General features: G+C 46.7%; 1 protein-coding gene across 1 annotated transcript in view; it reads right to left on the bottom strand.

Annotated features, from left to right (window-relative positions):
• The window catches only part of SLC35A3 (solute carrier family 35 member A3), a 236349-nt gene that overhangs the window by 86475 nt on the left and 125756 nt on the right, over positions 1–24118 (bottom strand). Inside the window, exons 3-4 of the mRNA XM_078644413.1 lie at positions 17438–17592; positions 17216–17338 (exon numbers count right to left, since the gene is read on the bottom strand). Of these exons, the coding sequence (XP_078500539.1) occupies positions 17216–17338; positions 17438–17592 (278 nt within the window). The remainder of the gene's footprint in view (positions 1–17215; positions 17339–17437; positions 17593–24118) is intronic.

Raw genomic sequence — 24118 nt, 5'->3', positions numbered from 1 at the left:
CCCGCGCTATAGAGTTGTGAGATCCAGGAGAGGGAGACCGGGGGGACTATATGGGAAAAAGGAAGGTTTTAAGTTTTTTACGGAAGAGGTGGAGACAGGGTTCAAGACGCAGATTGCGAGGGAGTACGTTCCATTTTAAAGAGGCATTGACCGAGAAGCGGCGGCCACCAGTGCGCGACTTCTTGAATTTAGGAACTATGGCCAGATGTTCGCTGTCAGAGCGAAGGTTTCTGGGGGCTTTATAGGGGATGACCATGTCTTTAAGGGCGGCAGGGCCAGCTCCGTTGATAAGTTTATGCGCGGTGCACAGGGCCTTGAACTCTACTCGCTGGCGCACAGGAAGCCAGTGCAGAGCTTTGAGGGCCGGTTTAGTCGAGGCTCTGGGAGGGAGGTTCAAAATGAGCCTCGCCGCAGCGTTTTGTGCACGTCGGAGCTTGGCCAGGGTGAATTCAGGAGCTCCGAGGTACGCGGCGTTACCATAGTCAAGCCGAGCGAATATAAGCCCTTGAACCAAAAGTTTCCTGGATAAGGGGGGGAGGAGCGGGAGAATCTTACGAATTGACCGCAGGAGGCCAAAGCATGTTCCAGCGGTCTTGGCTGCCTGGGTCTTCATGGAGAGGTCCTGCTCCAGCCAGAATCCTAGTGTTTTAATTTCTTTATTAGGCGTGGGGATATTACCGAAGGCATCCGGCCAAACTGATGGAGGGATGGAAGACCATTTGTTGCCTAGAAGCATGATTTCGGTTTTTGCACCGTTCAGCTTCAGGGAAGATTCGCACATCCAGGTGTGGATATCCTGCAAACAATTCAGTAGATTGTCTGGGTGCTTGTCAAGGTGCGAAAGAGAAACGACAAGTTGCGTGTCGTCAGCATAGTTTACTATTTTTATCCCATAAGGGGTCACAACATCTTCCAAGGGGGCCATGTAAACATTAAACAGGGTGGGACTAAGCGTAGACCCCTGGGGCACTCCACGTGTAAGAGGGAAGGGGTCTGAGCGAGAGTTGCCGTCCCACACCTGAAATGAACGACCGGAAAGGAAGGAGTCGATCCAAGCATATGCAGTTCCCACAATTCCTGCCCTGGCCAGGCGATGAAGGAGGACACGGTGATCCACCGTATCAAAGGCGGCACTGAGGTCCAGGAGGATCACTGCCACTGATCCTCCTGAATCCAGGATGCATCTTGCCTCCTCGATGACGGAGAGGAGGGCAGTGTCCGTGCCCTGGCCCGGCCGGAATCCGGTTTGAGACTGACGCAGGATTTTGTTAGTCTCAAGGAATTGGGAAAGTTGCACGTTAGCTAATTTCTCAGCCATCTTGCTGATACAGGGAAGGAGCGAAATGGGTCTGTAATTGGCCATGTCGTCCGGGTTCAATTGAGGCTTTTTCAACAGGGCCTTGACGACAGCGCTCTTCCAGTTGGGAGGGACTGAGCCATGGGAAAGAGAGGTGTTAATGAGATCCCTGATGGTTGGGGCTATGCTGGGCGACACAGTTTTTAAGAGTCTGACAGGGGCCGGGTCAAGGGGGGATCCGCTTTTCATTTTGGCCATCGTGGCGGTGACCTCAATGAGAGAGATTGCTCTGAAGGAGGTCAACCGCGGGCTGTTAGTGCAGGCGACTGTATCAGCCTGGTTGAGCGGGCTGATCGAGGGGAGGGAATCCAATATCCGCGAAATTTTGGAATCGAAGTAAGTGGCTAGGTCCTTGCTTCTATCCGGGGGAGGGGGGAGAGCAGCGGATGCTGTAGGGATGTTAAGTAGTTCCTTGACTATCAGGTAAGATTCTTTAGCAGAATTAGTCGCATTTTTTATTCTCTTATCATAGAATGTGGCCTTAGCTAGTTTTATAGCTGATTTGTATCGTCTTACCGAGCTATTGTAGGTGTCCTTATTACTATGGAGCCAGTCTTTTCTCCACTGTCTCTCAGCCTTTTTGCACTCTTTGCGGAGGTCTCGGAGTTCAGAGGTGTACCATAGGGCATGGCCCTTTATCCTATTTTTGATCTCACGATTTTTTAGAGGAATGATACTGTCAAGGGAAGAGGAGATCCAATCTCTGAATTGGGTGTCAGCCTCGGACGGGTCCTCCACGAGACTAGGGGTAGAGGAGTCCAGTACTTTGGACCAATCCTCCGCCGAGAGTCTGGCCCACGATCTATCTCTGGTGAAGATAGGGGGTTTATGAGGTTTCTTGTAGGCCCCAGGGAGGTGGAATGTAACCAGAAAATGGTCCGTCCATGGGAGAGGTTGGGAATTGATGTATTGGAGGGAGGAGATGTTAGAAAACACCGGGTCGAGTAGATGCCCTTTTATATGTGTTGGGCCGGTGTTGGCAAGAAGAAGGCCATGAGCCGCCAGGTCGCGGATTAGGTCAGCCGCTCCTGTGTCCAGGGGATCGTTGAAGTGGATATTTAGGTCTCCTGTTATTAGGAAGTTCGATGTCAGGTGGGCCGAGGAAGAAACAGTTTCCAAAAGGGTCGCTGCAAAGGGGGCAAAGTGGCCGGGAGGCCGGTAGACCAAAAGGCCTGACAGGGAGCTGGTCGGAGTTAGCTGGATCGTGAAGAGGCAGCTCTCTGATTCCCGAGTAGCAATGTCATTGATTCGACAGACGAGGTGGTCCCTGTGAATGATTGCTAATCCGCCACCTCTACCTAAGGGGCGTGGTTGAGACATGATAAGGAAGCCCGGGGGAAGAGCCAGTACTATGTCCGAATTTGACTGCTCAGTGATCCACGTTTCTGTCAGGAAAAGTATGTCCAGGTTGAGATCGACAATGAGGTGATTGATAAGCAGGGCATGCTTGGGGAGCGATCTGCAATTGAGTGTCGCAATTTTGAGGACAGGGGGTGGAACCGGGGGTTTTGGAAGAAGTAACTTACCCGGTTTGCAGTTGTTACAGCTAGAATAGGAAACATTAGGATCCTGCATGACATGACATGTGCTGCTTTTACTGGGCCTTAGGCTGAGAAGCTCTCTGCGTGAGTAGCTTACCTTTGTCCTAACAGGGACGGGCAAAGAGTCTGGCCCTGGGCCCGGTCGTGCGCGGACGGGCGCAGACGGGCTTGCCTTAGGCGCGCAAACGGCGCTCCCGCTGCGCTCGTCCGCTGCGCTGGTATGGCCGGCACATTTGTAGTCTCTGGGGTGGGCGTGGCCTCGCTGTGGGCGTGGCTATCGCCTTTGGGCGTTTCCTGATTCAGCGCGGGGTCGCTGTGTCAGGGGGTCGAAGAGGGAGGTAAGAGCGCGTTCAGGTCGGCGCTTTTAAGCAAGTGAGCACAGTGGTTTTAAAAGTTTGAACACAAAAGAAATAGTGCAGTTTTTAAAACACAAACAAACACAGTCCTCCGGCTTCCGCCTCAGAGGATGACAACAATCAATTGCAATCTGCTTTCAGTCAGCGCATTTGTAGTCTCTGGGGTGGGCGTGGCCTCGCTGTGGGCGTGGCTATCGCCTTTGGGTGTTTCCTGATTCAGCGCGGGGTCGCTGTGTCAGGGGGTCGAAGAGGGAGGTAAGAGCGCGTTCAGGTCGGCGCTTTTAAGCAAGTGAGCACAGTGGTTTTAAAAGTTTGAACACAAAAGAAATAGTGCAGTTTTTAAAACACAAACAAACACAGTCCTCCGGCTTCCGCCTCAGAGGATGACAACAATCAATTGCAATCTGCTTTCAGTCAGCGCATTTGTAGTCTCTGGGGTGGGCGTGGCCTCGCTGTGGGCGTGGCCATCGCCTTTGGGCGTTTCCTGATTCAGCGCGGGTCGCTGTGTCAGGGGGTCGAAGAGGGAGGTAAGAGCGCGTTCAGGTCGGCGCTTTTAAGCAAGTGAGCACAGTGGTTTTAAAAGTTTGAACACAAAAGAAATAGTGCAGTTTTTAAAACACAAACAAACACAGTCCTCCGGCTTCCGCCTCAGAGGATGACAACAATCAATTGCAATCTGCTTTCAGTCAGCGCATTTGTAGTCTCTGGGGTGGGCGTGGCCTCGCTGTGGGCGTGGCTATCGCCTTTGGGCGTTTCCTGATTCAGCGCGGGGTCGCTGTGTCAGGGGGTCGAAGAGGGAGGTAAGAGCGCGTTCAGGTCGGCGCTTTTAAGCAAGTGAGCACAGTGGTTTTAAAAGTTCGAACACAAAAGAAATAGTGCAGTTTTTAAAACACAAACAAACACAGTCCTCCGGCTTCCGCCTCAGAGGATGACAACAATCAAACTCAAATCAACATTTCAGTGGAGGTACAAATAATTCTCAGCCCCTCAACACCACTTAGTACCCCAAGATTTCTACAGACAGGTGCCAGCCAGGATTTTCTTGGGTTTACATAGGCCTCACACAAAAATAAGAAGTGAGCAATACTTTCGTTGGTGGCACCACATAATGGGCAACACGAGCTACTGCTACTTCTCCAACTACACGTCAATGACCTCAGGGGGAGGGAACCTGCCCTTAACTGGAAAAATAATTTCCTATCTAACGGAACAGTTATAGTGTCCCAATACTGTTCTAGGGCAGGTCTCATTTTAATTTCCATAAATCTACCCCCCATTGTTTCTGGGTTTGCACTCCTCCAGAGCTTTTGTTCAATATAATCCCAATATATGGCCTTTATAGTATTTTTACTAGGGAATACTTCCCCTAGGGGATTTTCCCAGAGCTTGGAGAGACCGAGCTCAGCGAGAACATCCCTGAGCATCTTCAGCCATGTAATTTTGTGAAAGACATCTGATTTAACTAGGGCTAGAAACCCATCAGCATAATGTCTAATTTCTGGGGTCGTCCAAAGCCGTCTCCAGTAAAGGATAGGCCTTAGTCGAGCGCGATCGCTAACCAATCTCCTTCCTAGATCCAGACCCAGTGGTATTAGTGGGGTACTCTGTGGGAGACTTGTTATTCCTCTCAGGAACCTGTTCTCGGATATTTGAAGGGTGTTTAGCCTCTCAAAACCCCATACTTCAGCCCCGTAGAGGGCTGCACCCAAAGCTTTTGCATCGTAGACCATGAGGACCGGTTTTATAGGCCTAGTTTTGGATTTTACTTGTTCTACCCGGAGTACTCCTGAAATCTGCTGATGTTTCAGTACCGCCTTCTCAATATGTCTCGACCAACCAGGTTTACTTGATATCTCTACCCCTAGGTACGTAAAAACATTTACTACCTCCAGTTTAGTGTTATTCAGAGATACCCTTGGTTGGGATTGGCGCCTTTGTCCGAAAACCATCAGCTTTGTTTTACTAACATTAACTTCGAGACCTTGTTCTTTACAAAACATATCAAATATGTTCAAGGCTCGCTGGAGTCCTGCCGGGGTTTTGGACACAATCAGGGTGTCGTCAGCGAACATCAGGATCGGAACCCTGATGCCCGCTAGCGATGGTGCGTCTACCCTTGCATCCAACATCCTATCCGCTATGCCATTAATGAACAAGGAGAGCAGCAGGGGTGCCATAGCACATCCCTGCCGTACACCCCGATCAATTGGGAAATTAATGGTAGATTCCCCGTTCTTCCCCCACTGGACTTTGGCAAAGTTGCTTTCGTGAAGACGCATTATTAATGTAAGCAACTCAAGTGGGACCCCTATCTTGCTCAGAACTACCCACAGCTTACTCCTAGGCACCAAGTCGAAGGCAGCCCTCAAGTCTACAAATGCTACATAAAGGCTGCCTTCGCCAAGGAGTACAGTACCCCACCGTAGCATGGTAAATCGAAATATTTGATCTACCGTGCTGGTTGCCCGCCTAAATCCTGCCTGGTAGGGGGATAGAGCATTGTTCTCATCTACCCAAGCCATAAGTTTGTTGACCACCATCTTCCCCACCACTTTTTGGATGGTGGCCAACAGACTTATCGGTCTATAATTTGCCGGGAGTGACCGATCGCCTTTCTTATAGATCGGTATAATTATTGCCCCCTTCCATATTTCTGGGATTTTAGCCCCTTTAGCAAGGGCATTTCCCAGTGCGGTCACATACCTTGCCCACCGAACCTTATCGTGTTTAAATATATCTGAGGGAATTCCATCTAACCCCGGGGCTTTCCCCCCTTGCAGTGTAGAAATTACTAATTCAGCTTCTTTATTTGAGAATAGATCTCCCCTGCAAAGTACCACTGGGATAGGTTCTATGTCTATTGTATCCCTATTCTCTGCGTACTGAGGTTTAAAATACTCTACCCATGATGCCTCATTAACATTGTTGTCTGGGTTGTTGGGGGAACCACCTCTGCCCCACTTCACGATTTTCCAAAAAAGTCTGGAATCTCTTAACCCAGAAGCTTCGAGTAGCTCCTCCCAGTGCTCCTCATCCCACTGTTTCTTAGCCTTACGGATGTTGTCATTATACTGTTTCCTGGCTATACTAATCAAAGCCTTATCCCTGCTTTTGATTGCCCTACCCAACTCCAGTCTGGTTATCCTGCACTGCTTGTTAAACCACTTCGCCAATTTAATAGGTACTTTTCTATTTGCCTTGACTAATTTTATAAAATGTGGTTTTATCGAGGAAAAGAATGTGTCATGTATGTCTGTTATTAAGGAGGAACCCGGTGTTACAGGATTTGCGGTTTCCATGGCGGCGATGGCATTATCCACCTCCAAGTTTATGTGGTCCAAGGAAGCCAGGTTAGCCAACACATCTGGCCATTTCACCCTTCGTGAGTCATTAGCCATAACAGGTACGATCTCGCTACATAATTCTGGGTTGTCAGGCGCGGCCCTCCACCATGAATGGGTAACACAAAGGGGATTATGATCGCTTTCTAATCTACCCTTAATTTCCATATCGCCCACACCACACCATAACTCAAGACTACAAATGACATAGTCAATCCTGCTTCTATTGTGGCCATTATCGAATGTGCAATTTCCTCCTTGGTCGCTCTTTGTCCTGCCATTAAGGGTCCTCAGACCATGTTCCAAACATAACGCATTCAACAACAGTATATCCTTTGTCCACCGCTTCACTGGTATAAGATTTAGATTTGGGACACCCCATTGAGCATCTTCCTCCTGCCCTATGGGATGTTCCGTGTTTTCTAGGGGCTCGAAAGTCCTATTTAGGTCACCAGCCACAACCACTCTATTTCCCAGTGACTGTGATTCTAGGAAGGTAGATAGAGCTTCTAGGGTGGGGGAGTTCCCAACACATGTACCCCTAGCGTAAATATTATAAATATCTATCACACCCCCCTTTCCTAATGATATCCTTAATAATTGTATATCCTTACAGCCTAGGTTAATCACTTTTATTTTCACTTTTGAACTTTGCTTGATCCAGGCTGTTAGACCTCCCATAGGTCTGCCCCTAGGGCCTCTACTCGCTGGTATGCAAAAATTTAAGTAACCTGGGAGGAAAATTGGGTCACAAGCCCACGTCTCTTGAAATAGGCACATTTCAAACCCATTAACAAAATCTATCCAGTGTTGTGACAACAGTCTAGTGCCCAACCCTGCTACAAACAAACCTCCCCATGGTGTTGCCTTTACAAATCCCCCTTTCGATAGCTGGCATAACTGGGAAATTGGTCAGGCTCTCACAATCACCGCCCTCTTCTGGTACAATATCTACACAGTTAGCATCTTTACCATCGTTTATGCCAATACTTAACGGGGACCATTTTGTTCCTCGGGCATTTCTCTGAACTGCCAAAACGCGCCCATTACATGCCCCCACTGTTCCCTTGCTTTGGATTCTCTCAATTCAAGTACCGACTGTATTACTTCTACTTTTTGGAATATCCCCATCACTAAGCCTACTCTCCCTACCACTGTGCACAACTCTTGTACCTCTCTGAGTTTTATAAGCATTAATTGCCGCTCCCTCTCGAAGCATAAGAGAGATATTTTTGATCTTCTAGAGACAGCTGGTCCAGCTGCCGTGTTTGTCACGGAAACTTGGTTGAATGACTGCTCTGGTCCGGACATCGCCATGGCCCTCCCCTACGACTACACCTATGTAGGGCGTAACCGAGTCCTTAAAGATGGCGGGGGAATAGCTATTATTTTCAAGAGAGAATTCTCTTGTAAATGGGAAGATCTCGATTTCCCTAACTGTGAAGCTGGGCTATTTAAACTGACCCTCTACCCTCATTTTACTTTGACTGGCTCCTTGATTTACCGCCCACCGGGATCTGCTAGCGGTTGGGCTGCCTCACTTCCTGAATTTATCGCCCCGTTCTTATTGCAATCAACCAACTTCATTATCGTGGGCGATCTAAATATTCATTTTAACTCTGCTTCTTGCGCGATCTCTAAGCGTCTTCTACAGGATCTTGAAGCGCTTGACCTTCACCTCCATAATTTTGACCCTACTCACAAGGCGGGCAACCTTCTCGATCCTATCATATCTAACCTCACTGATATTGTCTACCATTCTGCAACACCGGTCCTCTGGTCCGACCATTACATCGTCAATTTTTCCATCAAATTGAGGGAATTCCACTCTTTGAGTCCCGGTCTTCCCCATAATGCCAGTAGGAACTGGAAACGTCTGGACATAGACAAATTAAATTCTTTTCTTGCCAACTCAAAACCTACAGTTTCCTGCAAGACCATTACAGAGCTTCCTGCGGTTAGCTCATGGTTGATAACTGCTTTGGACGCGTGTCTTCCCACCCACAAAAATAAAACGCAAATCCACCATCCACCGGCACCTTGGTTTACCGACTCCCTCCGCCTACAAAAATCCAACTGCAAAAAGCTGGAACGCATTTGGCGCTCCAACTATGATCCGGAGCACAAAGCGAAATATAAGTCTGCCCTTAAAACCTATCATGCGGCCTGCGACATCGCCAGAGCCAATTTTGCCAACAGTACCATACTGACAGCACAAAACAGGCCAAAGGCCCTGTTTAAAATAGTCAAAGACTTGTCCGGTGCGTCCTCGGCACCTAAGGATCCCTGCTTGAACACGGCACAGTGCAATGCCTTAGCCAATTTCTTCCTTGCGAAAATTGATAAGATCTATGACACTTTTAATTCTATGTCCGTAGCCTCCATTCCTTCTGTGCAAGATCTGTGCAACGTTCCCCCTACTCTTATTCCCTGTTCTGAGTCAGTGATCCCCCCACTTCAAGTGTGGGACCCCATTTCTTCTGAGCTCTTAAAAAAGTATTTGCATGACATCAAATCGGGCTCCCCCCTTGATCCAATGCCCCCTCAAGTTCTGAGCTCTCTGGACTCAGCCTCGCTCCTTACTATTTTGGATGTCCTGAACGCCTCGCTAACAGAAGCTTGTGTTCCGAGTGATTGGAAGCACGCTATGGTGGTTCCACTGCTGAAAAAAGCTAACGCTGACCCCAACAATCCTTCTAATTTTCGCCCCATTTCTTTGATTTCATGTTTTTCCAAGATCTTGGAAAAACACGTTAACTCCTTGCTTAATTCATATGTTGAAACTTCTAATTTTTTACATGGTTCTCAATCCGGGTTCAGGGCTGGTTTTTCTACGGAGACCACTCTGCTGGGTGTGTCAGAGACCATCAGACGGCAGGTGGACAATGGGGAGACGGTGGCACTCATCTTGCTTGACTTGAGTGCCGCATTTGACACCGTCTCCCACTCCATCTTGTTGTCCACCCTGAAGGCTATTGGCGTTGGAGGTGCCGCCCTGGCCTGGATTGCTAATTTTCTTTCTGATCGCACGTTCCAAGTTTTCTCTTCTTCCTCTGTTTCATCCATATTCCCTTCCACTCACGGTGTTCCCCAAGGGTCTATCCTCAGTCCCCTTTTCTTTAACCTGTATGTGAGACCCCTTGCTTTTTTGGCAGAACAGGCGGGTCTCACAATCTATTCTTATGCTGATGACACCCAAGTCATCTACTCATTGTCTTCTAATAAAAATCTTCCCTCGTCTTCTCTTCAATCCGGGCTGAAACAAATATCAGATTGGATGCTGAACCACAAATTAAAACTAAACGGGGACAAGACTGAACTGCTCCTGTTTGGTTCAGACACCTCGCTCTGGGGCCCACAACATTGGCCACCTGAGATGGGGCCTCTACCCATTCCCACCGTGTCTGCTCGTAACCTAGGGGTTACCTTTGATAACCAGTTAGCATTTAAACAACACGCGGTGAAAGTCTCTGCCACCTGTACCACCATCATCAGGTGGCTGAGGAAAATCACGTGGATGCTACCTGCCGACACCCTGAGATCTGTAGTCCAGGCTCTTGTCACCTCACGCCTGGACTATGGGAATATTCTATTCCTCGGTGCCGGCAAGGAGGTGACCAGGAGGCTTCAGGTGGTACAGAACATGGCAGTTCGCCTCATCTGTCACCTCCCTGCGAGATCCTCGGTCTCACAGCATAGGCGTAAACTGCACTGGTTATGCATTGAGAGCAGAATTAAATTCAAAGCTCTCTGCTATATGCACAAGATCATGACAGGCAGAGCCCCTCACTATCTTTCTGTTCTGGTTCAGCAACACATCCCCTCCCGTACACTTAGGTCTTCCACTCAGAACAAATGTAAAATCCCCCGTGTTACCAGAGCCAAAATGGGAGGACGTTCGTTTTCCCTGCTGGCACCTTCGTTATGGAATTCTTTACCCCAAGTTTTGCGCTCTGAACTCTGTTTTCTGAAATTCCGGAAAGGAATTAAAACCTGGCTTTTTGATTCTTAATCCTCCTGGTCTTGCTTTCTTTGTGCTCTTCATTTTGCTCAGTTCGCTTAGCGCCGGGAAACCTCCGGGTAGCTGTGCGCTTGATAAATGCAAATATAATAATAATAATAACGGGAGTCTGAGTTCGGCCCCCCTATCTTCCAAACATGCCATAGTTTCCCCCCTCATATTTCCACTTTCCCTGGTAGTAAACACTTCATCTAAATTGGACATTACATCCCCATTTGTTGCCAGTATTGCCTCCGTGATATTTCCACTTGCCATATTTTCCCCAAAATCGATGTATTCAACTGGTTTCCGTCAACATCCCCACCTCGAGTTCCCTAGCCCATTATAAGAGTTATATACCGGTTTATAACAGTCGTTTGGTCGTGGGATAGGGGCAGAAAAAGGGCTAATCTCTGCCCAGGGAGAGAAACTAATTCTCAGTGGCTCATTGTTCCCCCCAAGATAAGTGGCCACCGGTCTTGGGTAAAAGAAGGTAAGATCCACAACCCCAATCCCACCAATGCTAATACTCCAACCAGGTCTCGTAATTAGCCCTACTACCCTTGGGTCTTGGAAATTAATTATAATACATTCGCCCCCCTGTTTTTTCAGAGTATTCCCTATCCAATTGACCCTTCTAGCCCCAATAATCAAACCATCCACTCCCCCTGGCAAAGGTCTATTGACCCGTAGCCAATGCATGGCTTTATTTTTCAGCATATCAAAGGTTTCTCTTTGACCTTCCATTAAGGGTGGAACATTGGTAAGAATAGCCACATAGGGGTAGGAATCAGGGGTGAGTTGTACCGGGGGTATCCTGGTAGGAAGATTGGTTACGTGTGATATTAGTTGGCTACGTTCTGGGACAACAAGGCACGGTGGGGCAACATTTGCCAGTACTGTAGTAGCCTTATTTCCATCAACAATGATATTTCCATCCTTTGCAGAACCACCCCTACTTACAATCTGTGAGGTATACGGCACATTTGTTCCAACAACATTATTACAGTTGGCTTTATCCTTACTTGTTAATGTGCCATGACTAATTTCCAAAGTGGTTGGCAAGGGTGGAATATTTTTGTTAGCAGTAGTGGCAGAGTTTTTAGGGCTGTCCTTTCTACCTTTAAGTGCAGTACTGTGGGGCTTAATTTTCCCACAATTGCTATTGCTTGCAGTAACCGATGGGTCAGCGATAGTCTTACTACTCTGCCCTTTACCCCGCTGACTGCTGAATTGTGCACTACTCACAATTAGGGGTTGTAAATCAACCAACGGGGCACCTGCGTCTCGCTCGACTATCTGTTGGTTTTTCCCATTCGCTCCCATTTTATTGCAAGACTTAATTAAAGATTTTATGGAAAAAAAGTTATCTAAGCTAGCCTGCTCTAGATGGTCCAATTGTTCTGCTAGCTTTTTAAGTCTAAACTCAAAGGGGTTTAAGAGGGAACGTATTAATTTTTCCAACTCCAAGAAGAATTCTGGGTTAGATGTTGGTGGCCCAGGGGATGCTATAGTAATAGGATCTATACCTGATGATACTGGCGTCGTAGGAGATACCAATATTATGGTGTCTACACCTACTGGGACAGCTTCTCCCTCTCCCGTTGGTAATCCAGTAGAGTTCTCTACAGGGGCATGTCTTGGGGGTGTTTTAGTGCCCAACTTCCTATGTTTCCTTGCGGGTTTGGGAGCTTGACATTTTTTTACAGGGGTACCCCTTTTCCTTTTTGGACAAGGTTTGGATTTTATAGCTTGTGCTTGGGCACTAAGTTGTAGTGCTGCATTCTGCCCATTAGATGAATGGCTGAGAGGATTTGCGGACTCTGCGGGCACAATAGTGTCTACTATGTCTAAGGGGAAAGTACCCAATGACTCATTGGATAGGGATAAATCGTGCAGGATATCATGTGTGGCTGGTAATACAATAGATGATAACGGGGTCACCAATGAAGGGAAACTTTGGCCTTGATGTTTCTCAAGAGGAGTTTTCATGAGCTCTATCGGCAGCCTACGCCCTGCACGTCTTTCTGCCAAGGCGATCTCCCTATCAATATCCTGAGGCAGCCGTTTAAAATAAGTGTCTAGGGGGCCCATGACGGCCGTCTCTACCTCGCCCATAGAGGGCAGCAGGGTGGAAGTGCTTGTAGCACAGGCCATATATCTAACCCCCGTGCTACCTAACAGTATACTAATAGAACAGATTACAATTGCTACACAAATGGATTTCAAACAATACCAGAACTATAAATGTTAGTGGGGTGTCCCAGCCCAGCCACCTTCGGCCACAGACGGTCCCGCCCTTGTCCCGGGCTTCTCCCGGCGCTCCCGCGCGCTTCCGCGCAGCGGTGATGGCAGTACCTATTTATATCTATACAGGAAGGGGAGGAGCAGACAGGGAGAGCGGCCCAGGTGTTGTAGATTGGGGCTGGCAAGCGCTCCTGGGAACGGTAGTCCCTGCCCAGCGCCTGCTCTCGCTCGCAGCCCCGCCTGTCACTCGCCTTCAGTGGGACACGATCCAAGTTCCTGTAAATCCGGTGAACACCCCACACGAAGCGGGACCCGCGGAGCGGGTTCCGCGAGAGGTAGGTGGGTTTTAAAAGGGATAACAGAGAGGCTCCGTCCAAAGTGCTGCTGCGAGTTCCAAAGAAAGCGTCCCAAGTTGCTCCACAAACACAGGAGTCTTAAGCGCAGGGGAAGGGGAGGAGCAGACAGGGAGAGCGGCCCAGGTGTTGTAGATTGGGGCTGGCAAGCGCTCCTGGGAACGGTAGTCCCTGCCCAGCGCCTGCTCTCGCTCGCAGCCCCGCCTGTCACTCGCCTTCAGTGGGACACGATCCAAGTTCCTGTAAATCCGGTGAACACCCCACACGAAGCGGGACCCGCGGAGCGGGTTCCGCGAGAGGTAGGTGGGTTTTAAAAGGGATAACAGAGAGGCTCCGTCCAAAGTGCTGCTGCGAGTTCCAAAGAAAGCGTCCCAAGTTGCTCCACAAACACAGGAGTCTTAAGCGCAGGGGAAGGGGAGGAGCAGACAGGGAGAGCGGCCCAGGTGTTGTAGATTGGGGCTGGCAAGCGCTCCTGGGAACGGTAGTCCCTGCCCAGCGCCTGCTCTCGCTCGCAGCCCCGCCTGTCACTCGCCTTCAGTGGGACACGATCCAAGTTCCTGTAAATCCGGTGAACACCCCACACGAAGCGGGACCCGCGGAGCGGGTTCCGCGAGAGGTAGGTGGGTTTTAAAAGGGATAACAGAGAGGCTCCGTCCAAAGTGCTGCTGCGAGTTCCAAAGAAAGCGTCCCAAGTTGCTCCACAAACACAGGAGTCTTAAGCGCAGGAGAAGGGGAGGAGCAGACAGGGAGAGCGGCCCAGGTGTTGTAGATTGGGGCTGGCAAGCGCTCTTGGGAACGGTAGTCCCTGCCCAGCGCCTGCTCTCGCTCGCAGCCCCGCCTGTCACTCGCCTTCAGTGGGACACGATCCAAGTTCCTGTAAATCCGGTGAACACCCCACACGAAGCGGGACCCGCGGAGCGGGTTCCGCGAGAGGTAGGTGGGTTTTAAAAGGGATAACAGAGAGGCTCCGTCCAAAGTGCTGCTGCGAGTTCCAAAGAAAGCGTCCCAAGTTGCTCCACAAACACAGGAGTCTTAAGCGCAGGGGAAGGGGAGGAGCAGACAGGGAGAGCGGCCCAGGTGTTGTAGATTGGGGCTGGCAAGCGCTCCTGGGAACGGTAGTCCCTGCCCAGCGCCTGCTCTCGCTCGCAGCCCCGCCTGTCACTCGCCTTCAGTGGGACACGATCCAAGTTCCTGTAAATCCGGTGAACACCCCACACGAAGCGGGACCCGCGGAGCGGGTTCCGCGAGAGGTAGGTGGGTTTTAAAAGGGATAACAGAGAGGCTCCGTCCAAAGTGCTGCTGCGAGTTCCAAAGAAAGCGTCCCTGATTGTGCCACCAAAGAGAGTAGCCCTGTAAATGTATCTCAGAACTGCCACTGCAGTGCCTGCGCATGCAGTTTTAAACTGCCATGTCGATGTGTCAAGTGCACCCACTAGCCAGGACCCAACCTTCCCTGTTCTTACATGTATGACACTCCTCAGGTAGGCCCAAGGTACTCCCATGGGCAGGGTGAAGTGTATGTAAAAGGTAGGACATGTGCTAGTGTGTTTTACATGTCCAGATAGTGAAACCCTGCCAATTTCGTTTTTTAACTAATGAAAGGCCATAGTACCATAGGCTAACATCTTACAAGTCTAACTTTCCATTGGGACAAGATAGAGAAATGGAGGTAGGGTTCTCTGAGCTCAGAATTTAATAACCCATCTGTTAGACCTGGCATTTCTTGGCGTTGTTACCCCTGACTTTTTTGCCTCTACCTCCTCTATTTTTGATGCTGTGATGGATTTGGTTTTACTGGCTTAGACGCTTTGGGCACTTTGCCACTGCTGATTAGTGTCAAAGTGCATGTGCTCCTTGTATAAAGTGTTACGGTAATTGGTTGTCCAGAATTGGTATGTTTGCCTTACTAATAAAGGCCCTAGTAAAGTGCACTATGAGTGCCAGGGCTGGTAATGCAAATGCTACTCGTGGGCCTGCAGCACTAATTGTGCCACCCACACAAGTAGCCCTAAAGAGAGAACTCAGGCCTGCCACTGCAGTTCCTGCATGCAGTTTGCTGAATAGGCCTTGGCTGCATTTAGAGTGGTGGGAGGAGTTTCACTTGCAACTGGATAGGTTGGGTCTGCTTTGCACAATGCGGTCTCCACCTCCTGGGGTCATGCTGCACCAAAGAGGACAGACTGTGTTGGACTGGGCTCAGAAACCCTTACTAAAAAGAGGAACCTCTGCCAAGTAGAAGAACTACAGATTTGTAAGGAGGAGTAATGCCCCTTTGCTGTGTGTGCTTTGCTGGGTTGGCCTGCAGTTGCTGCTTCTGCCAAGGAGAAGACAAAGACTGGAACTTTGCTGTGAAACTGCTTGAAGAAGAATCTCAAAGGCCTTGTGTGTGCCTGCCTCCTGTTCTGAAGTCTCAGGGCCACGAAGTCTTCACCTGCAACCCACTGACCAGCACCTGGACTCCACTGTGGACTCCTGCATTCAAAGGGACACCAATCCCAGTTTCTTGCCCCTAAGAATTGTATGGTTGGTCCTGCAAAGCAAGAAAAAAACCTCTGCCCTCAGTGCCGCTGCCAGGGACACCGCTACCTGCACCAAGGCCGTAGACAATGCTCATTAAGTGCATGATGCACTGCTCCGCCTGCATCGCAGCTCCTGCCCTTCGACGCTTGCAGTTATCGACCTTCCCGACGCCTGCGCTCGCACTGACGACATCACCTCCAGCGCCAGCCTCTCGTTATCATGGAGCCGATAACTGAAGAGGCTTGGCTCTGTAGATTATAATGTGTTGATGAAGATAACTAAATGTCTATGATGTAATCATTACACCAAGAAAGAAAAGTTTTGCAAGTGTGTATCAAGAAGATCATGAAATAAAAGAAATAATTATGGCTATTTGATGGCGTTAGGAGCATCTTGCTGAGTACATAACCTACCACATGGATGATTCCCTGAGAGGAAAACAGAGAACTGAGAACCAGCACCGGGGATTTTCTCCATCTTTCCTCTTCTTTCAGATTGTATAAGCAACGAGGGTGACTTCATGAACTCTTCAACGTCGCATTGACTCACTGGAACCGAAGCCTCACCGCTGATGCCACCTATCTTCCCTGTCCTGGACTCAATGCCTCGCCTACGCGCAGACTCAACGCCTCGCCAACAAGGTACTGATGTTTTGGGGTCCATGTGACTCCGTGCCTGAGCTGCGCACCTCGCGGTCAGCGCAGTACTTTGGATTTATGTATTTATGTCTGTCACTACGTCGTAATAGCCCCAGGTGGAGCTATTTGTTCCTACAAGTTCTATTTTTGAAGTAAGCTTTTTCTAAACTGGTGTGGTGTCCATTCGTGGCGTTTTCACTGTTACTGTGTGTTTGGGTACAACTCCTTTGCATACTGTCTTTGGTATAAGCCGGTCTGCTCATGCCAAGCTACCAAGGGGGTGAGCAGGGGTTATCTAAAGTGTGTAATCCCCTTACTCCGACCAGATCAAGGGTCCCTACTTGCACAAAGGTGCATAGCTCTGTCAACTAGAGACCCCCATTTCTAACATTGACACTTTGCACTAAACTTTAGAACGGTTCTTCCCGCTGATCAAGTATTTTCTTTCCAGGGACACTGGGGAGGAGGCTAGGATGCCTCCAGCAGCCTGGCAAGAGGTCACTTGCAAAGTCCTGAAAACTGAGCATGAACTGTGCATAAGTACTTGTGAGAGGTCAGTGCCTGGGAGAGAGGTGCACAGAAGGAACGTGAATGCACGTAGTGGAACTGGCCCAGTAACAGGAGAGGACATGCTGGAAAGTCTTGTCTATGCAGCCAGCTGATCCAGTATGAGCCAGACGGAGTGCGTGGCTGATCTGAATCAAATAACATTGTTTCTTGTACTGTTGTGTATTTTCGGTATTAATCGGAAGGTAACAGATCAAAGGCTCCAGTTAGCACTCAAACATACAATATGATCGACATAATATTTCAAAACATAAGAAAAGACTAATCAAATCGCACTTGATGATATCTTGTTTACCTGCACTAATGCAACTCCTGCCATCAAAATGATCAGAGAGATCCACTGGTACAAGTTTAACTTTCTATGAAGCATGGACACAGAAAACAGGGCTGTGGTCAGGATTTTCAACTGATATGTAACCTGTCAAAGAACAGAAACAGCAGTCAGCAGCTGCACACCGTTGCTAGACCAAACCTACTGGGATTTCTTTGGTGAAAGGGGGCGACCAAGAAACATTACCTGATAAGTAGCCGCATCAAGGTTGGAGAGCGCCACGTACAGCAGGTTATTCTGTAACGTATATATTCCCGATGGAATCGCCAGCTTAAGAGTCTCCATTGGCTTGTTAATAATTTCATCATGTAGAGCTCTGTTCAGAGACCGCAAATTGAAATCTGTGGAGAAGAAAAAGAATCCATGAGCTTGTCACAATTAAATATCATTATTAGACATTTTCAACATACATCGACATGTATCCTTTTAAACACTCTGGAGTAAGGTACCTTGTCCTATAAACGTTATTAATCGTAGTAATGGAATGGGATAAGAAAATCTAAAGTTCAAAAGGGGTTTAAGAGAATGGTTAGTGCATTGAATAATAGATTCAGAAACAAGGCAGGCAGTTTAATAATGGCATGCCATTTGCTGGAAACAATAGTCAACAAGCTGTTTTTGCAGTGCTTTTCCAGGAGGCACCCTTTGTATTTTGTGTTCAGTAAGGGTTGCCCAATTAAGATTAGCTCACACTGTACTTACCTCGGAAAAATAAAAAGGTCAACTTACATGTGTTTTGCATGATCTAAAAACTGTGGCGGAGGATTTAAAGGATAATACAATAGTCGTTTTAGCAAACGGTGTCATTTACAAATTGATTTAAATGCAAGTTCCTTGTGGCCTTTTGTTTACATTTTGCCTCTTTAGAATGGAGTTCCGGCCTCACAAACATAGTGTAAAAGGATGTCAAGCAGAGGCCCCAGGTCAGCTAAATAAAAAACACATTAAACGTCAGTGTTTTCAATGACGAAAATGGCTTTGCACCAAAGTAGAGCAGCACAACGTTCTATAAAGATTAATTACCACAGTTGACCTGGTTAGAGATATGAGCAGACCCTTTATACTAGAACTCGATTGTCTGAAGAGACCCCAGTGTCGCCTGTTTTATCATCCGGAGCTCGGCCACTCCCTCCTTTCTCTGAGCCCGCCTGTTAGCCTCACCACAGAACCTTTCATCTCTCCTCTGTAAACCCCCTGCCCCGGCTCGTGCCTGTGTCTCCACTCACCCTCTGCCCCTCTTCCTCTGCAGTTTCCAAAAATAAACTACTGCTGGTTTGCGGTTGGATTCGTAAAATTTAATCTGTATGCATACAAGCTTTCGCCTTTCTATCGCCAATTTGTAGGTTATCGTCACAGATGTAACTTCCCAGCACAGAGCACTGTCTCTTAGAAGGTCTGCAGTGCCTTGACTCGGCTTTTATCCCGCCAGTTTAACAATGCACGCACCCTCGTCGGGTTTCCTGCCTCACTAACAGATTTAATATATATATTTGGTACAGAACAGGACACAATAGAGCAATATAAACATACTAATTTGCCGCGTCGTCATGATACAAGTTGCCTTATCGTAAGGTCGAGAAAAATAAACAAGTGCCACAAAGTCATCTAATTTCGAACATGGAAGCAGAACTGAGATGTACACCCCGAGGAGACAGATGAGCATTCACAACTTCCTTTACATGTGTGCTGGAGAGTGGAGGGTGGACCAATCCCCTATTCGCAACAGCCCATCATGGAAACCTTCATGGCTTGAACAAATACAGAACTTCCAACAGAACCCACAGGATTCATAAGCCACAGTGTCTGAGGCTAGACACCAAACCATTCTAACCTGCTACATGTCCAATGTGGTGGCCCTGATGCTAACACAACGACATGCTACACATCTCTTTGCCACCATAAAAGAAGGTTAAATTGTTTTTTGTCAAATCGAGGTTTCCCCAGAGTGTCAACGCTGCTTTCTGAGCATTAGAACTCTAAACTTCTCCGTGATTGAGGAGAGTTTGTCTCCCACTCGCGTCCAGAAGACTAGCACATTTACAAAAGCCCAGGAGGTGTGGTAAAGTTCACCTGTCTCCTGCCGGCAGTGGGCAGCTGAATTATCAATAGGCCCATTCCATACAGCTTCTCCTGTAGTAATAGGCACTATGTAGGATCTTTATTTCTATCAGTCGAAAACTGTATTGCATGTGTACCTCTTCAGGTGCATTCCCACTTCACAATATCTATTTCTCGCAGGTCAAGCTCCCGCCTCTCCTTTAAACTGTAGTGCAGTTCCTATATTCCCAATAGGCTCTGCGTATTGGAATAATATATTCAGCAGTGTAGACGTAGGACTGAGGTTATCTAGGTCTCTACTGACTATATTAGACTTAAGGTTTGCCAGCTAGCTCAGAGGTCACTAGAAACTTTCTCGAATAAACGAGGAGGAGTTTAACCTCCCTGGATAGACAAGAAGGGATTAGCTTCTGACAACCATAAAACATGACAACTTTGCTCTCCCTGAATAAGAGTGTATCTCTAGAGTCGTGTGAAAACAATAGACAGCTATTTCACTCAGTCAAATGTGCGTACTTAGTTTCGCCAGAATACAGCGAAAAGAGAGACGGGCGTTTTCAATAAAAGGTGTTATTTATTGAGCAGTCTTCTTCCTCCTACAAGAGAAATGAATTGCCACGATTGTAATACTCATGGTAAAGTAAAGTGCGTACAGTAAAAAGGAGGATTATAAAATAATACTGTAAAAGCATTGATATGGTTTCTTAGCCATATGATACTTTAAAATAGATAAAATATATACATACATATATACATTGACAAATCGTACTCAACTGGTGCTTCTAAATACGCCTACCCGGGTGTACCTGACCTAAGACTAATACGTGGGAAGGAGTAAGTAAGTAGCAGTTTAAGTTAAGTTTGTTTTGCCAAGAATCTGACTCAAGAATTCTCTGTAAGGGTTTAATCAGTTCCGTACCTGGGTAATAGAAAGCAGGAGGTCTTGTATCTCTTTCTCAGGACTCGATATCCCGGTAACCCGCGAAGGTATCTGGAAACTCCGGAGCTGGATTTCTCGGCAGGAGAAAAGATAGCGTCTCTCTCAGTGCGTCAAAGAGGAGGGGCAGCGTCCGTGGGCTCTCGCATCAGCTGGGCTCTCGGGCAAGTAGATAGCTGCTCTGCTCCAGAATCACCACCGTGTGTTTGCTTAAGGCAACGTTGGTATATTTATACCTGAAAAGTGCCTGGGTTTGACGTAAGGTTGGACATAAGACGTCAATAAAGATGTCACTAAGAACTGGCCGTTCTTACAGTGCTTTACAGGAGTTCTAGGACGAAATCAAAACAAAAGCAAGGGGGATTTCCCAGGTTGCTGGAGGCTTGGTTTTGTTTAGAGAACTTGGTGTGCTTACTAGGGGGCCGGAGAAGTAGCCTTGCTTAATGTGACAGCATGTGCTACGACTGAATTATGGATATGTTTATTATGCCGTTGTATGGATATTATTGATTATAGCCGGACAAGGGCATAAAATAGGAATATCGATTCAGGTTCCTAGATAAAACACTACACCCACTCCACGAATTAATGTCCATCATTACTAAAACTTAAGCAATAGTAAACATAAAAGGTGCATGTGTATACCAACCCACCCCAAAATACATTTTTGCATTTGAAATGGTGTATGTGAAATACATGAAAATGATTATAGGTACTGTACGCTTTTCAAGCAGTGTAATCATTCATTAAAAAGGATGCATATATATATATCGGCATGAATGAATTGAAAAATTTACACATGAAATGGCTCTTAATACAGAAAAAAGGGTCGAGACCATTCCATCACATATAAATACAGTTGCTGTAAATGTGCTAGAGGCTGACGTGATATATTGTCTTTAGAGTTCCTAAAATAGAAGCTCTGTTCTCTAAGAATAGTTCTACTTCAAGCAGAGTGCATGTGCCAGAAAAAGGGTAAATATTTTGGAATCGGGAAAAAAAACAAAACGTATTTTCGCTTTCAGGGGAGAGAGAAAAAATATAGTTCCAAATATGTTCAGTAGCTTTTGTTTATCAAAGCCGAAGGCCGAATTCAGAGTTCAGGGAACGCTGTGTACTAGTTTGCTTAAAAGTTATTATTTCTGTTCGGGGGAAAACATCATTTCAGACAGACTTTCAAAAAAGTGGTTTACCGCTTCAGGTGAAAGTTCGACCAAGTTGGAAAATGCCGCAACTGTGCAGTCGTGAGAATGATTGCTATCATCGATGTCGGGATCAGCAATGCTTACAGAAGGTCGTACCTGGGTGATGTTGCTCTCATCTCGTACTTCACTACCCTTTAATCGCAGTGGTGAAGTCTCAACGAATGCCGTCATCAGAATGGGTAGCCGCTGGGGACAACACAATGCATGAGCCGTTACAGGACTTAGCAAAGTATCTGTATCCAATGGTACTGCTGATTGTAGTGTAAGACAGACGTCCAACACGCATTCTTCTCCGCATAGCATACATCGAAGCACAGGTAAGATACAATTCTGCCAGATGGGTCTGAATGAAAGAAACCAGGTCATATTCAGATCTCTTAGCCGGGCTAATCTAAGGACTTTAGTTATGTGGTCCCGATAGCGTATAGCTAGGATCGTTTCTTCCATCGTGGCTGGAGTCTTGTCTGCGTTTTGGTTTGCCATAACGAAGCAGAAATATCAAAAATAAAATGCCTGCTACGAGTCCCAACAGGAGTGGTAGGCCGCCAAAGACAGAATGGACAAAATTAGGAAAAATGCCCAGAACTGTTGTGAAGGGTGTTAACAGTCCCAAAAAAATTGTCTTAAATACATGTGGGATACCGCTGGTATCAGACATATTTAGGATTTGGCTTAATATTTCTGCGAAATGTAGGGGGCAATTTGTTGATAAAAGGCTATGTATCTCTGCCGTTGTCCTTGCGACTTGCAGATCATACGTTTCTTTTGATGACGTCAAGGGCACAGTTGTATGTAAAAGAACAGACTTCATTCTGCTTAAAGTATCAATTCTAATTGAAGAGATATTAAAAAATGGCCACATTTTTGCCTCCCTGTCTGGAGTGCTGTTTGGAAACAATACTTGCATACAGCAAGTGACCATGGAACTAACGCTCACGAGATAAGCTTTTCCTGGCACCATGCCACAACATCTGTGGTCCACTATTAGAATATAGCTCCCGTTAGAAAGCCGTCTAAAGAATGGCTCTATCCGAGTTGCAGGTGTGCCATGCTGGTGACATGAAAGGTTATTTGAAGTCCCCTCACAGGCCCCATGCAGGTTAATACCTTGACACAGAAGTATACCACTTAGTGACCTTTTACAATTATTACCACTAAGAAATACATTCTGTTCCTTTTCACTATAACATGTGTGTGTGTAAGGTAATTTCCATGATGACTTAATGTACCCTTTACCCAACCTTTCATACTGGCCTGCTGGTATATACTCTTGACAGAATTTAAATTGGAAAGTTGTTATCGGAATAGTTATTATTCCGTGTATTATCCATTCAATGACAGGTCGTTCTGACATTGTCAATGGTAATCTCTCAAGTTTTTCAATGCTCCGAATTGTATATTCTGCTCCTTTCTGTGCCAAGCTGATTTGTGTATTAGTAAGGTTAAAGATAGAGAATAATGACGTTGTCTTGATTATACGCCAAGGCACGTAGCCTGAACGCAGATTTTGTAACGTCCAGCCAAGCTGTACAATAGAACGTAATGGGACTGACCGTGTTGTAACATAAGCAAGTCCTGCTCTATTATATCTATAGCAGATGATACAATACTGTCCAGTGAATATATTCTGGAAGACAGAGTCATTAACCCATTGTCCACAACAGAAAGTGATTTTTCCAAATTAATATGGTCAATTTCCCGTATTTTTTCTGCTGTTTCAATTTGCGTTTCTTTCCAAGCTTTGTTGTAAGCTGCATATATACCGGCCGCTATGAAACGTTTTGGACGCTGTTTGCGTGGTCCCATTATGAAATCACGCAAGTCAGCACCGTCTTTAAGTAAAGTCAAGTGTTGCTTAATTTCTGCCAGTGTGGATTTCTGTAGCCATTCGAGGCAGAGTTTTCCTACACTGTATGTTGTAACTATCCCTGGATGTTGTCTCTGGGAGTATCTAGGGTCTGACCTGGTCAATTTGAACCCCTGTATTTTGTTCAGGAATCTATCTTGACAGTTATTTGTGTCTGTGGGCCAGATCAACCATTTTTTCCAATCAGGATGTGTTCTGTTTTGGTTAAAAATATGGGATACGTCGATCTCAACATCTGTAGTGCTATTATTGTCAGGTGTTGGCTTTGGAATAGACGGTTTGTTTAAGTCTTTAATTTTGGCTAGGCCAAGACAGGTTGTCTGTTGAATGGTATCATTCAAGAATATAATTTGTTCTGGGATCATGCAGGCTCTAAATAATGATTCTATGCCTTGGACCTGCCAATCTTTGGTACCCCAGATGGTTTTTGTTTCAATATTGTTTTTCCAAAAAATCAAAACCAAATGTAGTCATTTGTTCATAATATGCTTCTGAATAGATTAATTTAGTGTTTGTCAGCATTGTTTTCATTCCTGTCTTATTTAACATTTTGAAATAAAAGGCTTCTGCTTCACTTGTGTTAAACCCTGAGAAGTATGGGAATTTCTCATAAAATGTTTTTGAACTGCCTTTTGGTGGAGTTGCACAATGTTCCCATTGATTATAATTTAAAACATTTCTAGGTTGAGCAGATTTATGCAAATAGTGATGTGCAAAGTGGTTGTAGCAGTACAATTCTTCATAATTAGATGAACCCTGCAAGTAATCATGTTCTGTAAATTTTGCTGACATTACTAAAT

Source organism: Lissotriton helveticus, chromosome 1_1 (genome assembly GCF_964261635.1).
Source record: "Lissotriton helveticus chromosome 1_1, aLisHel1.1, whole genome shotgun sequence".
NCBI lineage: Eukaryota > Metazoa > Chordata > Amphibia > Caudata > Salamandridae > Lissotriton > Lissotriton helveticus.
Note: the sequence above shows the minus strand (reverse complement) of the source record. Positions and strands in the feature narration are given on the sequence as shown.